Source organism: Perissodus microlepis, chromosome 7, assembly GCF_051167445.1.
Source record: "Perissodus microlepis isolate ML-2025 ecotype Zambia chromosome 7, ASM5116744v1, whole genome shotgun sequence".
Taxonomy (NCBI): Eukaryota; Metazoa; Chordata; class Actinopteri; order Cichliformes; family Cichlidae; genus Perissodus; species Perissodus microlepis.
The window spans coordinates 60,521,857-60,535,178 of NC_140467.1; the positions used below are offsets into that span (position 1 = coordinate 60,521,857).

General features: G+C 40.0%; 1 protein-coding gene across 6 annotated transcripts in view; it reads right to left on the minus strand.

The window, feature by feature from the left end:
• ndrg4 (NDRG family member 4) overlaps nt 1-13,322 on the minus strand; it is a 60,981-nt gene that overhangs the window by 16,719 nt on the left and 30,940 nt on the right. For 3 of the 6 annotated variants that reach the window (XM_084936373.1, XM_084936372.1, XM_084936371.1), the window contains 2 exons: nt 12,225-12,383; nt 7,739-7,777 (listed from right to left, as the gene is read on the minus strand). In XM_084936373.1, coding sequence (XP_084792499.1) covers nt 7,739-7,777; nt 12,225-12,383 — 198 coding nt within the window. Of the gene's footprint in view, nt 1-1,716; nt 1,933-7,738; nt 7,778-12,224; nt 12,384-13,322 lie in introns of those variants that run through there. The other 3 variants (XM_084936375.1, XM_084936374.1, XM_084936376.1) reach the window with 2 other exon arrangements.

The following is a 13,322-nucleotide window of genomic DNA, read 5'->3' on the forward strand; positions in this document are numbered from 1 at the left end:
TTTAAAAATAAACTGTCAAACTCTCTGTTTCACATTCAGAATAACAAACGTGACAGACAAATATTAGCGATCCATATCTGTGATTTGGGCTGATCTATGTTAGCTTTATTGTTTGTATTTATATTTTTGTATACTTGGAATGTTGATATGTTTGCCTCGAGGGAAAAATAATATGTCATATAAATAAACGTCTTGAGCCGATGCTGATGTATATCTGTGCATCCCGACTTACATCGAAATAATGCAGAATCTACTAGAGATGCTCTTTTATTATTGTTGTTATTAATAATAAACAATAATAGTTATTTGTATGCAAAAAGACTCGCACGAATGCTTAGTATAAAATCATTGGCAATTTAAAAGCTCCAAATATGCAAATATGGAAAAAAAAATCATATTTCAGAGAATATGAGTCCTGTGTTTTTTACCGATATGACATCATCAAATAACTTGTGTGTGCAAATGTGTCGAGTTATGACCCACATTTTGTCAGCATCTGCTGACCACAAAAAGCCAAACTCAAAATGGAGGCAGGAAATATGAGAAACCATCAACTGCGCAACTGACACACACACACACAGCAGAGTGATGCTTTGGGATTATTATGCCAGGTTCAGGCGGTAAACTGCACTGAAGCCTTTATTGATGCTGCTCCCACTCTGGTCTATATTTTCCACTCTGAAGCAAACACACGCTGACAGGCTGTCATTATTGTCCTCCCCTCAGCATCCGTTCACACCTTAAACTGTTCAGATGCAGAGAAACAACTGCCTTAAATTCTCTGTCAGCCTGCTGCTGTCAATCTGCAGCATCTCCAACGCCCTGCCTGCTTCTTCTAAAATAACACACAATCATTGTGGAGTTATTTAAATAACTCCCAAATGACTCACAGTGCAGAAATACAGCAGTGCCACGGATGCAGCCAAGTGACAAAATTCCACATAATCCTCTCTTCTAGCAGCAAATAGTCATGCAGCCAACAGCTAGGAGTTAATCCGGCCGGATTATCTCTCTATTATTTCAGCGTTAACATCAGTGTTATCTGCAATCAGCATTCTAATTTGAGGCAGTTACTGCATCAGAGGCTTTGTTTGCAGTCTGTTGTAGTGGCATTACACAGACACATGAGCTCCTCAGATAATTGCGATATCTTCAAGAGAGAATCCAAGCTTCCAACAATAACCGTCTGTGCAGCAACATGACAAAAGCGAATTATGTTATTTCGTTTTTATTACAAAACTAGGTGAACAGAAAGAGAAGGCTACCTAGCCTGACCTGTCTCCCCAATGTGATGTTTGTGTATTGTATGTACGGTCGGCAAGGTCTGTCATCTGTATGCACCAACCTTACTCGTCTGCTTCAAGGTTGCATAAATGACACTGCAGAAGGATTAACACTTGCCCCACACGCCCTCGTCTGCAGAGGTATGCGCATCAGAGCATTGCACAGAATCTGTGTTAGTGCGCTTAAGTGTGTCAGTGGGCCAGAGTCAGAGCAGCCCATCAACTGACACTGATGCTGCAGTTTCAGCTGAATACAAAACAGCAGCACACAGCAGTACACAGAAAACACGCTGCTTTTATCTCCTGCAGTAACACCTGCGTTCTATATGATTCAGAATAAAGAGAAGCATCACAAAATGAACTGGCAAAGAGCAGGAAAAGCAGTGTTTGTGGTGTTGATGACACTCAGGATTGGTCCTGATCAGTCACTCACCCCGTCCCAACACTCAGGCATGGCTCCCTCTCAAGTCTACGCTCAGCTGATGAAGAAGAAGAGGAGGGTGCAGACAGGCAAGCGAGCAGCCAGACCTCTCCTGTGTTACGGGACTAGGTCCTGGTGAGGGTGGTCTGCAGGACGGAGGGTTGGCTAGTGGATGCTGCAGAGTCTTTGTCTGCTTTGCTGCGCTCCCAATCGCGCTATTAAACAAGGAGCTGGAGCCGCCCTCCCCACTCCCACTCTCTCTCTCTGACATTCTGCAGGCACCCGAGGCAGGCCGGAGACGATTGGCTCACCGTGCTGCCTCCCCTCCCCTGGATTGGTCCGCTGGCCTGTGAGTCTTCTGAGGCTCTCGCATCAGCACCACTGCTCTACTTTTGATCTTGTTTTGCTTTGCTGTTTTTCTCAGCAACCGGTTACCTTTGAGCCTTTTGGCAAAACCGCTCCTCTTCATGAATTATAGAAAACGTTTTGTTAAAAGCCTACTGTGTGCCAGACTGGACATGGCATTTAATGTGGCAATGAGATTGATTATTATGCAGTTAAAGGATATCATAAAAAGCCAAAAGGAGAAAACTGAGCTTTTGACTCACAGAGATTACTTGTACCTGATTGAGCTGAGTATAGCTGAGTATGTGAGACTTTGCTCATGTTTAATCTGAGCTTCAAACACCAACCTTTGGGGAAAGCAACACTCATATAAAGGAAACTCAGTACATGTTTGCATTCCTGGAAGTTAAGTACCAGCGAGGAGGATTTAACTAGACAGAGGTTTACAGCAAAGGAGTCACGTGGGCCAAAGAATGAGGGGTGAGTGAGCCACATGAAGCCAAAGAGGTCAGACATTTAGGTACTGAGAGGTATTGAACTGGTAAAGACAATGTACACAGAGTACAGCGAGTACAGCGAGCAATCAGTGGCAACACCTCAGCATGTGTTGCAGATGATATACATCAGCAGGATAAAGTAGCATAGCACAAAAAAGCAACATGATGGGAATAGATAAGATTGACCGAGAAAATTAAAGTATCCCAAGAGAGGGCGCCACATACAAAGCTTGCTTAACATCTAAAAGACTGTAAGACGTCCTCACTCAAAGCTGGCAGCAAAAAGTAAGGTGAGCACCTGTGTTTTCCCTCCATCTTCATCTCTCTGGTCAACAACAACATTTTTCTGTGGGAGTCAAGCAAGACTCGCCATCACTATCAGACACCGTGCAGCTACAGCAGGAGAAATATTTATTTAATGCCCTGCTGAATTTGTAAGCTTGCTCACCACTAAGAAATAAAGAGACTCTAATTTTCATGGTCATTGCATTTTGCTATAGAAAATCTGTGGAGGCAGCTGAAGCTTCAAGTTGGCAAGCGGCAGCCAAGGAACGAGACGTGTGCGGACCTGGTGGCTGCTGTGCTCGCCAACAAGGGTTTCTTCACCAAGTACTAAGTCATGTTTTCCTTGGGGATCAAATACTCATTTAATTGTAAACAAATCAGTTTATAGCTTTTATTTGCTGTGTTTTTCTGGAGTTTCTATTCTCTCTCTGTCCATTAAGCTGAAACTACAATAAAAAAAATTATTTGTAAGTGAGCAAATTTACAAATTCAGCAGAGAACAAAATAATTATTTCCCTCACTTTATGATGGGGCATACAGCTGGGACACGGTGATGATCTGAGGGCAGAGACATAGGCCTGGGTTGTGTTTAAGCACAATAAATTAAGGTACACTGAGTTTAAACTCAATGCACAACAGTATTGATACTGTAATCGTGTGCTTGTGTATCATAAAACTCCGCTACAATAATACAGCCATCTGCCCAGCATGGTGTGGCAGATTTGGGTCATGGACAAAGACTCTCTGAGGGTGTCCTGTGCTGTCTGGCCCTGGGACACTGTCAGCAGAATATTTGGATCCTGCGAGCTGCAGTTTTAGGTCTCTGTGGATGAAGTGTGGTGTCCTGCTGTGAGAGCTTGCCGGAGCTCAGAGTAGCTTTTGTCATAGATGGAATCGTGCATGCTCAGCAACATTGCTGAAGTACGTGTGGTACGTGTCGAAGTCACATCCACATTAATGACAGTACCTGATGTTTCCCTGCAGGGTATTGCTCTGTAACAGGTTAGTCGGTGTTATCAGTCATCATCTTTAATGAATAATACTGTGTACAGTTGTTGTATTTCTCCATTTTGAGGGAAGCATGCTAAGGTGGAGAGAGCGAGGGATACGTGCATGTTCTCATGGCTGGGATGGTGTCTGAGTGACTATCGAGCTGGTTGCAGGCCCTCCCCCTCTTCTCTCTGCGCTCTCATTTAGCAGCCCTGCATTTAGTCCTGTCTCTCAGTTCTCCCTCTTTCCTCTCCCTTTCTGCCTTCTTTTCTTTCCCACTCTATCCCCCTTTCCTGTTGAGAGAGCGCTCGACATGCTGACTTAGTAACTGTAAACACCACTCTTTGCTTTCCCATCCTTTCTCTTTTACTTTGTCCCCCCTTTCCCTTCCCGCTGGAGATTAACTCTCTCCCTGCTGAGTCTGCATCATGCTGTCTGCGTTAAACATACAGTCTCTGCCATCAAGCTTTCGAGGAGCAGCGATGGGAAAATCAACGTAGAAACGGCTTCAAACGCAGGAATGAAATACAATATGTTGCTCATTAAACGTCAAACATTTTTATCTCGGCAGCAATTCGTAGGCCCACGCAGGCACAACTATTCTGATTCCTCACGTCTTTTTACAGATCATAATTTAAATTTGGTGCTGATCTATAATCATCTTAATGTCTATGAGCATTTCTACCAAAAATTTCACAATAAACTGACGTTTTCACATCATGTGATGAATGTAAATTTTAACCCAGTCAGTTCTTATACGCCTATATTAGGTCTACATTCAATCAGTCTGCCAGCTTTAGAGGAAAAGAAAAATATTTTTTTTAATACAAAACATATAAATCATGATGTTTTTGTACACTTACTTTTAGTACCTCGACCTAACCAAAGAGTGAGTGAACATGAAAAAAGCCTCAAAGGCATAGCCTGATAGACCAAAATAACGTTTTGAAATTTCCGTCCCTTTAATACGAGCAGCTTTACTGTTTGACTACAGACGCAATGTCCACTGTCAGTTTGTGTGCAAAAATAAAAATGGCACATTGTGACTTCACAGCAGCCTACGCACTGTAATTGTTTCTTGGACAAAAAGCAGTAGATGCCTGCTGATATTTTGTTTACTATTAAAACCATAATCTGCATTTGTACATAAATTACAGTAATTTAAATCCCGGTGACTCTTCCCTACAAATCTAAAGTCTGCTTTTGGCACATTTCAGGAATCTCTCATCCAGCAAAGCTTTGTTCAATACTCTGATCAAACCAACTGCACATTTTCACAAATTCAGCTGAGATTTCTTTAGCTCATCGTCCATCTCCAAACACCTTACGATCGTAAAATTAGAACTGTTGATGAAGAGATGGTTGTAGATTCCTGGGTTACAGCTGATCACTGGTTATATTAAAATACAGTACTTACAATGTCCAGTCACAGGATTCAGTAATACTAGCTGTACCTCTTAACATGTTCACTCTGAAACTGGAGAAACGGAGTTCAAATGTTTGCTGCGTATAAACAGAATGAAGCAACATTATTTTATTTCACTTGGATATTAGATGCTTTAAATTGTTTTGGGCATTTGCAGTGGAGGGATAGTGGATATATTGGACAGTGAATACAGAGCTGCCAGGCAGGAGGAAAAGAGGAAGATGACAGATAAGATTGATAAATGTAGTGAGAAGCAGAGGGTTGGTGAGACAGTCCTGTCTTGTCTTTTGTGAAACCGTGCACAGTTATCGCTTGAGAAAAAAAGATCTCACTGCGACAGCCTGTTTAAATAAAGGTTTTAAGCTCCTTTTACTCAGGGAATAATTAACTAAGCTTATTTAAAACAACATGTGTATTAGCAGTGTTTCTGCAGTCAGAGCTGTGAATGTGAAAGACTTGGGGTTTTGTAATTAGAGTCAGCCCATCAGCTGCCACTATGTTCCTCCATTACATTAATGAGCGCTGTAATTAAACAATATAATGCAGATCGTTTGCATTATGCAAACAAATCGCAAAGGGATGCAAAACTACTACAAAAAAACACAAAAAGACACCTAACAACAGCACAAAAGCAGCCATAAAACGACTTTAAACAGTTAAGACGTGAACCCACAAGGATCCAAACAGACCACAAAAACACTAAACGACAAAACGAGATGCCAAAGAACTGCAACAAGTTTTTCTGCCCCACATCTACTGCGTGTAGTGGGTCGAGGCCTTTCCTGGCTTGCTCTACTTCGGGGCTTTCCTTTTGATCTTAGATGCTGAATTCTGTCACTCAGATTTTTGTTGAAGTCAAACTTTTTTATAACAAACTGTAAAGTCCTTTAAAAACCAGAATTAAAAAATCATTTTCATCTTTAGATCACACACATGTTCATACAGTCCAGTATCACTGCTGATGTTTTAAAAATAATGATGTACTTTGTGTCACCACTAGAAAGCTGTGTGAGAGCTCCTTCGTCAGTTGAGCAATCATGATGGATCATGGAGGAAGTAGTAAAAACTTTCCCTACCCTACCCATCGTACATAGACTTTCACAGAAATCACACATTACGTGGAAAAGAATGACTTTTATAAGTGAGGCAGAAACCTTTAAAATGCAGCGTTATCATCTGAAGCATCAGGTGGAAGTGTAAAGCAGACGTGTTCTGTGAAACGTCTGACGCTCAGCACACGTTTGATTAAAATAAACCAGCAGAGGTGAAGTGTGAAGCTCCACTCAAGGCTTATTCACCAGATTATGTAACAGTTCGTGAAGGTTTATTCAGGTGTTATTAGCTAATTAGCTGGGTCCAGTTAAAAATCATGGCCCAGCAACTCATAGTCAAGTTGATGACAAAGTCGTTTTTGCTGTGAAAAGCCCTCGTTGTGAGTTTGTTTTATTGATTTATTGTTGGCTCTGTTGTAATCCTAGCTTTTGCTTCCCTCCTGTGTTTTAATGTGTATTCTCTGAGTCTCAATGGGACTACATGTATAAATAAAAGTTTAATTAAACGTTCAAATACTTCAAATGTGATGCAGGTCATAAAATGTGCAAATTTAGATAACAGCAGTTATTCTATATGTTGCAAATAAAAGACATTTGTTTACTTGATGTTTGTGACACTGTGATGCCTCTTTATGGTCAGCTCTGTGTTCTATGTACCAAGTAGCCAAAATGTAACTTATATATTCAAGGCCACATTTTAAGAGCTAAAAATGGGCCTAAACTACTCGGCTAAACCAAGTCAGCACCAATGACACAAATATTTAAGAGCAAAGGTTGCACAAGGAAGCAGGCTGAGTTGAAGGAGGATAAGATATTCTTTGCTGATCCCCATATGGAAACTCATTTACTGAATTAGGAGCAATTAGCAGCCATCATAAGGTGTCAGGGGACCAACTCCAACCTGCAAGCCTTGGTCCAGGGAGAATTAATCAGTGCCAGTATAAAGAGAACATACACACAGAAGGGTCCCACTCTGGCCTGCATTCAAACCTAGTGCTAACTACTGAGCTATTGTACTGGCCATAAGGACAGGGAGGGTTAGCTTGAAAAGTTTTACAAGCAGCAGTGTGTTTGAGTGTGGATTTACAGTACTTAGCAGGATTAGGAGAAAAAAATCAGTCCAAGCAAGAAGCACACTACATCGCCAGATGTAGGCTTGCTTCTAAGTAGTTCCAATACTTTCCAATCAATAAACATTTGATTTTTTTCAATATTTAGCAATATATTGGTGCCAGTGTTCAGAAGGCACTTCCATACTTCATTGTCATCTCCCTCTTGAAGGGAAATAGCTATCATTTGATTCAGGCAGGCATCACTGTTTACCTAAGTAAGCTGACACAAAGTAATAACAAAGAAAGATGAAAAGGCCACAAAACACATGATAAAAAAGGTAACGGAGAGAGAAAGTCGAGCTTCCTCTCTCACACATCTACTCATACCTTCCAGTCACCTGGTGGCATCAGCTGTTCACAGCTATCCTGCAGAGAGAGACAGGCAGACATAACAGACAGAGAGAGAGAGAAAGAATTAAAACTGGAAGAAGAAGTAGACTGAAGTCACACACAGAAATATTCCTCACACATGCACTGTTGGAACTGAAGAGCAGCACAGACTGTGCACTGTAGGTCCAAACCACAGACACACAACAACACAGTTTCCCAGAGGCGCGTCAGCAGTACAGCACACAAAATGCACTGTACTGTCTGTGACTTTTACAGTCATTATGGTAATTTCTGTGACTCTAAATATACATGTGTTTTTACAGAACAGTCCGAATGGATTCAACAGGGGGCAAGACAGCCTGAAGCTGCAAATCAGCACAGTGTTTTAACTCCTCTCTGCAGTCACCTGTTTCTGCATTCATCCGGTTATTGCTTAATAACTTCTTGATAGATAGAATTATTATATCATTAAAACTGTACGCGGAAATAACTGAATTAATCTTCAAGAACTGTAAAATTACAGAACCGGATAAAACCACAGCTTTGATTTCGTGGTTATCGTGCTTCTTCTTTATGAATGTACCACTTTGGATGCCCAATTTGATATTTTACATACAACTTAAATGTTGCTTATTGAGAAAGAAAGAGGGAAAACAATAAACTGAAGACGCCTGCGTCCACACACACAGGACAGTGCTGCAGAGAGCAGTAAAAATCTGCAAAATCTGAAATGCAGGCTTTCTTTCCAGCACTGACTATTTTTCATTTTGATTCCTGAGCCACAGTATACTTGATACAATGCAATACTAGATAAATACTGATAAAAAAAAGTGTTCTTACTTTACATCTAGTTAATAGTTTGCAGTCTATCAAACGTCTGCGTGTGCGGTTAGTGCTGTAATGTGCATTCCCATTCGACAAAGATGATTTATTAAAGCGCATGTGGGAAACTGGGAACAAATCCGCAGTAAGAAAAGAAAAAGTGATGGAGAATGGTGATTTTTTTTTTAAAAAAGAAGTAAACAGCCAGATCCCCTTCACAGGAGCCACTTCAGCAGCGTGTGCAGCTGTAACGCTGAGGTAAATGATCGAGGCATAAAAATAACAATTTTGTCGTCTGGCCTCGGCGGTGAAATGAGTCATGTCCTCTGGGCCAGTCTGACACCTTCACTGCCAAAAATAAAAAAAATCAAATCAAATTCAGAGACTGATTGATGACAAGCTGGTTTGAGTCAACGTGACAGCTGTGACAGTCAAAGCGTTCCAGCTCTGCCAGACAAATTATTAATCAGACAGTCGATATTTTTTAATCTTGCACGAGGGGCTCACTTTTTAGGGAACCTGGTCTCGACTGACAGTTGAAAGGATGGGCTCACCTTTTCTAAAGTCTTAAAACAACGCTCACACGTGTACTGAGACACAGTTTGAGATTTCAATCAAGTGACTCTCATCCAGAGTAAAATTTCATTAAAAAAAGTACTTGCTGCTGAAGTTATGCTAACACATGTACAGGTTTAAGTCGACAGTACAAAATATTAAGCAGAATATAATATTAATATCCATTAAAAAAAATCATCCCAGGATATGATGCTACTTTTTAAAAAAAAACACTTTTGATATTAAAGTGATATTTTTTATATTCCTGATGGTAACAAGTTAAAGTGACATTTCAAGCTCAAAAAACGGCGAGTATCATAAAACATACTGTTAGTGGTATGTTAATTAACATTATGTTAATGGTAGAAAACTTTAAAATGCTATTATGATGGTATATGAACTGATTAAATTAAGTAAATATGTCCATAAAAACAGACATTATTTTTTGATATTACAGTGAAACCACCGTTTTAATGGACAACCCAACAACTACTGATCCTGCTCCATAAAAGTAACATAAGAAAATCGATTTTTTTGGTGTTTATTGGGGTCTGGGCCATAGAGGCAGCGACCTAAGCAGAGATTGTCCCATCCTCAGCCCTCAGCATGTGTTAGGTCTGCCCCGGGATCTCCTCCCATTCCCTAAACACCTCACCAAGGAAGCATCCAGGTTGGGTCCTAGTCATTTCTGACCTACCTCCAGTGGCAGCGTCCAATCTAGAGGCATACATATTAACTGGAAAGCATGCTATATCAGAAAGGGAATACCTATTTAAATGCACATTTTTAGCCATTTATTAAAGAATTTTAAATTTCATAATGATGTAATTAGTATCACACACGTGCACCGATAACAGTTTTAAATACAGGCAGACACTTGATTTATCAAGTTCTGACAAAGTCCCAGTATCACGTTTCGGTGCTCAGCTAAACTTATGTTTGTTTTAAGACACAAATAAACACAGTGAGCCCATCGTTTGAGAGCAGATGTATTTATAAAAAGCTTTTTTCTTTCCTGTCATAAATAAATGCATCCTAATGTGTAATAAAATAACACATGATTAGGAGTAACATTTAAAATGATTTTGTTGCCATTTGTCATGACAACGGTGACTTCACCCATCCTAACCTGTGTTATTTTGGAATGTATCACTTATTCTTGCTCTGCTGCTTTTGGAAAGCTTAAAGCAGAGCAGGAACATCTGGAAATCCGGTAAAAAAAAAAAGTGAGTGCATGCACATGAGGTTAGACACCAATCAGAACATCACACAGATGGTCTTCCCACTGCTTCATTGTTAAACATGCACAGTTTGAGTCTTAGTTTGTGAGTTTATATGGGGGATTCTGGAAACATTTCTGAAAGAAAATATGACAACATTAAAAATGGAATCTGCACATATGCATAGTCAAAAGGAAAAGTGCTGGAATAAGGGATGATAGAAGTTTAAGTAATTAGCAATGAATACTGAAAAAAAGGAAAGGAGTGGCACTCAGAGTCAGATCAGGGACACACCTAAAAAGAAAGAAAGATGTCACTAAAAACAACGGGACCTGAAGCTGCCCAGCAGAACAGAATGAGCTAACTGTGTGGTTGTTAGAGAAGGTGAAGGTGTGAGGGTGACACAGAAATGTGCAGCATAAAGGGCAACTTCAGTCCCCGCAGATTTCATGCATTGTTCTCAGATGGAAAATGTTAGTGATGATAGTACGGTGGTCGGACCAGCAGGTGGCACTCTTCTCTTTCTTATTACTCCTATCCCCAGCAGAGTAGGGGATGTGCTGCATCTCAGTTCAGGGAAAAGGAAGACCACAAACACACTGCTCATGGAAACCAATAGGGATGAACTCTTAGAGATGGTGTAAGGCTTCCTTTACTGCAGGTGATCCCCACAGACTGTGTACTCTGTAAGGCTGCATAGTGACGCTGTTGTGGAGATGTTGTGGTTCTTTGCCGGCATCTCTGACTCGCTGTCAGTAGCTGGTTTAGTGAATGTTTGCCTTACTTTTTAGGGGTTTTCTTTTCTTCCCTGCCAGATATTTTTGTTGAAATGCAGGACTACGTATAATTAATCAGGTAGAGAAAGATCTGAGGAATGATGTGATAAAGTCTGATCTTAGAGGTTCTACAAAGAACGGAGAGGGGAAACAATGTTGTCATTGAGGCAACAAGTATAAAGCAGCATAAATAATACTCTACAAGATAGTAGGCCTAGTCACAGGTTTGTGTGTTGCAATGCTGCTCAAGTGGTTTTATAGATTATATATAAAAGTAAGATATGGGGATTTTATTGTGAAAGTATTTGACGCATAAAGGAAAATATGCACTGCAAACCAAACATGTTTCTTCTGCAGCTGTTAAGACATTTAAAATATTTAACATTTAAGAATAAAACACTGAAAAATAAAATTGGAAGTCTAAAAAATTACATTTGATCAGAGTTAAAGGCTAATTTGCTAAGCTGTGCTAGTTTCCAGGTCGGTTGTTTTTTTGACACATTTTTTACTTTTTTCTTGTAATATGATTATATTGATATATGATATAATATTTTTATGTGATATAACAAACTACGTATGGTAACAAAGCTTCAGATTTATTGTTTATTCATTTGGTGAAAGAGAAAAAACTGATGCTCGGTCATTGGACCTAGTTTTTGTTTGTTTATAGAGTTTGACTCTGAATCTGACAAGAAGTTTACAATGTGTCACTACAACTGTCATGCTAGCTATTGTCATGCTAACACTGATACTAAATGCTACATTCTTCTATAGTGACAATGACAATTTAACACAATTTATGTTTAAAAAAAATATCATAACCATAATTACCGGTGTCAAAAATGGCAAATATCTTTACATATACCTTTACTTATGCAGTTTTGTGTTGAGATTTTTGAATTTAAAACTAAATATTGTGAACAATTTACTGATCTTATTACTTAAGTGAGATTTTGTACACAGGAACTGTTTTTTTGTTATTTTTACCATAATTGCTCCCGACTTTGTCATCCACCTTAGAATATTAAACATCGACTTTAGTGTCTAGTCTACTGTGTGTTTGAATCAGTGTACTAGTGATCAGATGTTTCTACTTGTTATGGTAGTTACCGGGAGGACCCCGCTGGTCCGACGGCGGGTCTGGCGGAGCCAGTGCCGTGCGAAGACATGCCAGCGGTGAGTGGAGCGACTGGGGGGAGGGGGGTTGTTAAGAGGCGCGGGGGCGGTGGGGCCCTGGAGCCCCCCTGATGCCTCCTCTCCTTTATCCTGCTGTGTTGTGAAACAAGCATAACAAGGTGGTTACTGGGAAACATCTGGGGAAGACATAGCAGCAACATACAGTCAACATGAAAACATGCCAGTCATTCATGGTTTATTTCTAATACGCTTAGAAATGAGCTCCAGGGGTGTCAAACATCAAACATAAGGTTCACAGGCCTGATCTAAATTCATATATGCTGCATGTTTTTGTCCCTCGATGGGTAAAAACTGTAAACCTTAAAGTGAATGTGGGAAAAAAATCCCACAACTCTGACTATCTATGTGTTTTGGACATTTTCAGAAGGATCTTTTACTTCTCTACTAAGACTGAGTTTATTAATATTACTTACTTTAAATCAAATTAGAATGAACCGGCATTTATATTGTGACTTACCAACAAAGCACTACTGGGCTGTAAATCAGGCCAGTGAAAAATAATGAGTTTGACACGCCTGCTCGAAGCCTTTAAATGTCCAAGGAAGGAGATTTCTTGTGTAACTTGATTGCTTCGTTTCTGTTCCAGTGTCATCACAAAAGGTCAGGCTGAAGATCTGTGGCCTTCCTTTTATTGAGGAACAAGTTGTGGGCAGAGACCTGTTGGAGTAGACTGTCCACATGCAACTCAAAACCAGGACCATGCTGGATTCATATCACAAGGGAAGCTTCAGAGTGGAAAAGTGTGTCTCAGCTTTTAGACATACTAGATGTCATGTTAGAATGAATTATTATTACAGGTTATATGATATAATAAGACATAAGTAACATTTTGTGTGATGTCCTTTTAGCTTTAGTACCCCTAAAATCTAAACTAATTCAAATTTCAAGCACTAGTAAGTTAGTGTGAAACTAACAGCTGTTGTTGTTTTTTCCTTGGCTTGTAGTTATTCATGTTGCAGCAATATTATATTAAACTGAGAAAAAGAAAGCACGCGCATAGCATAATGCTGC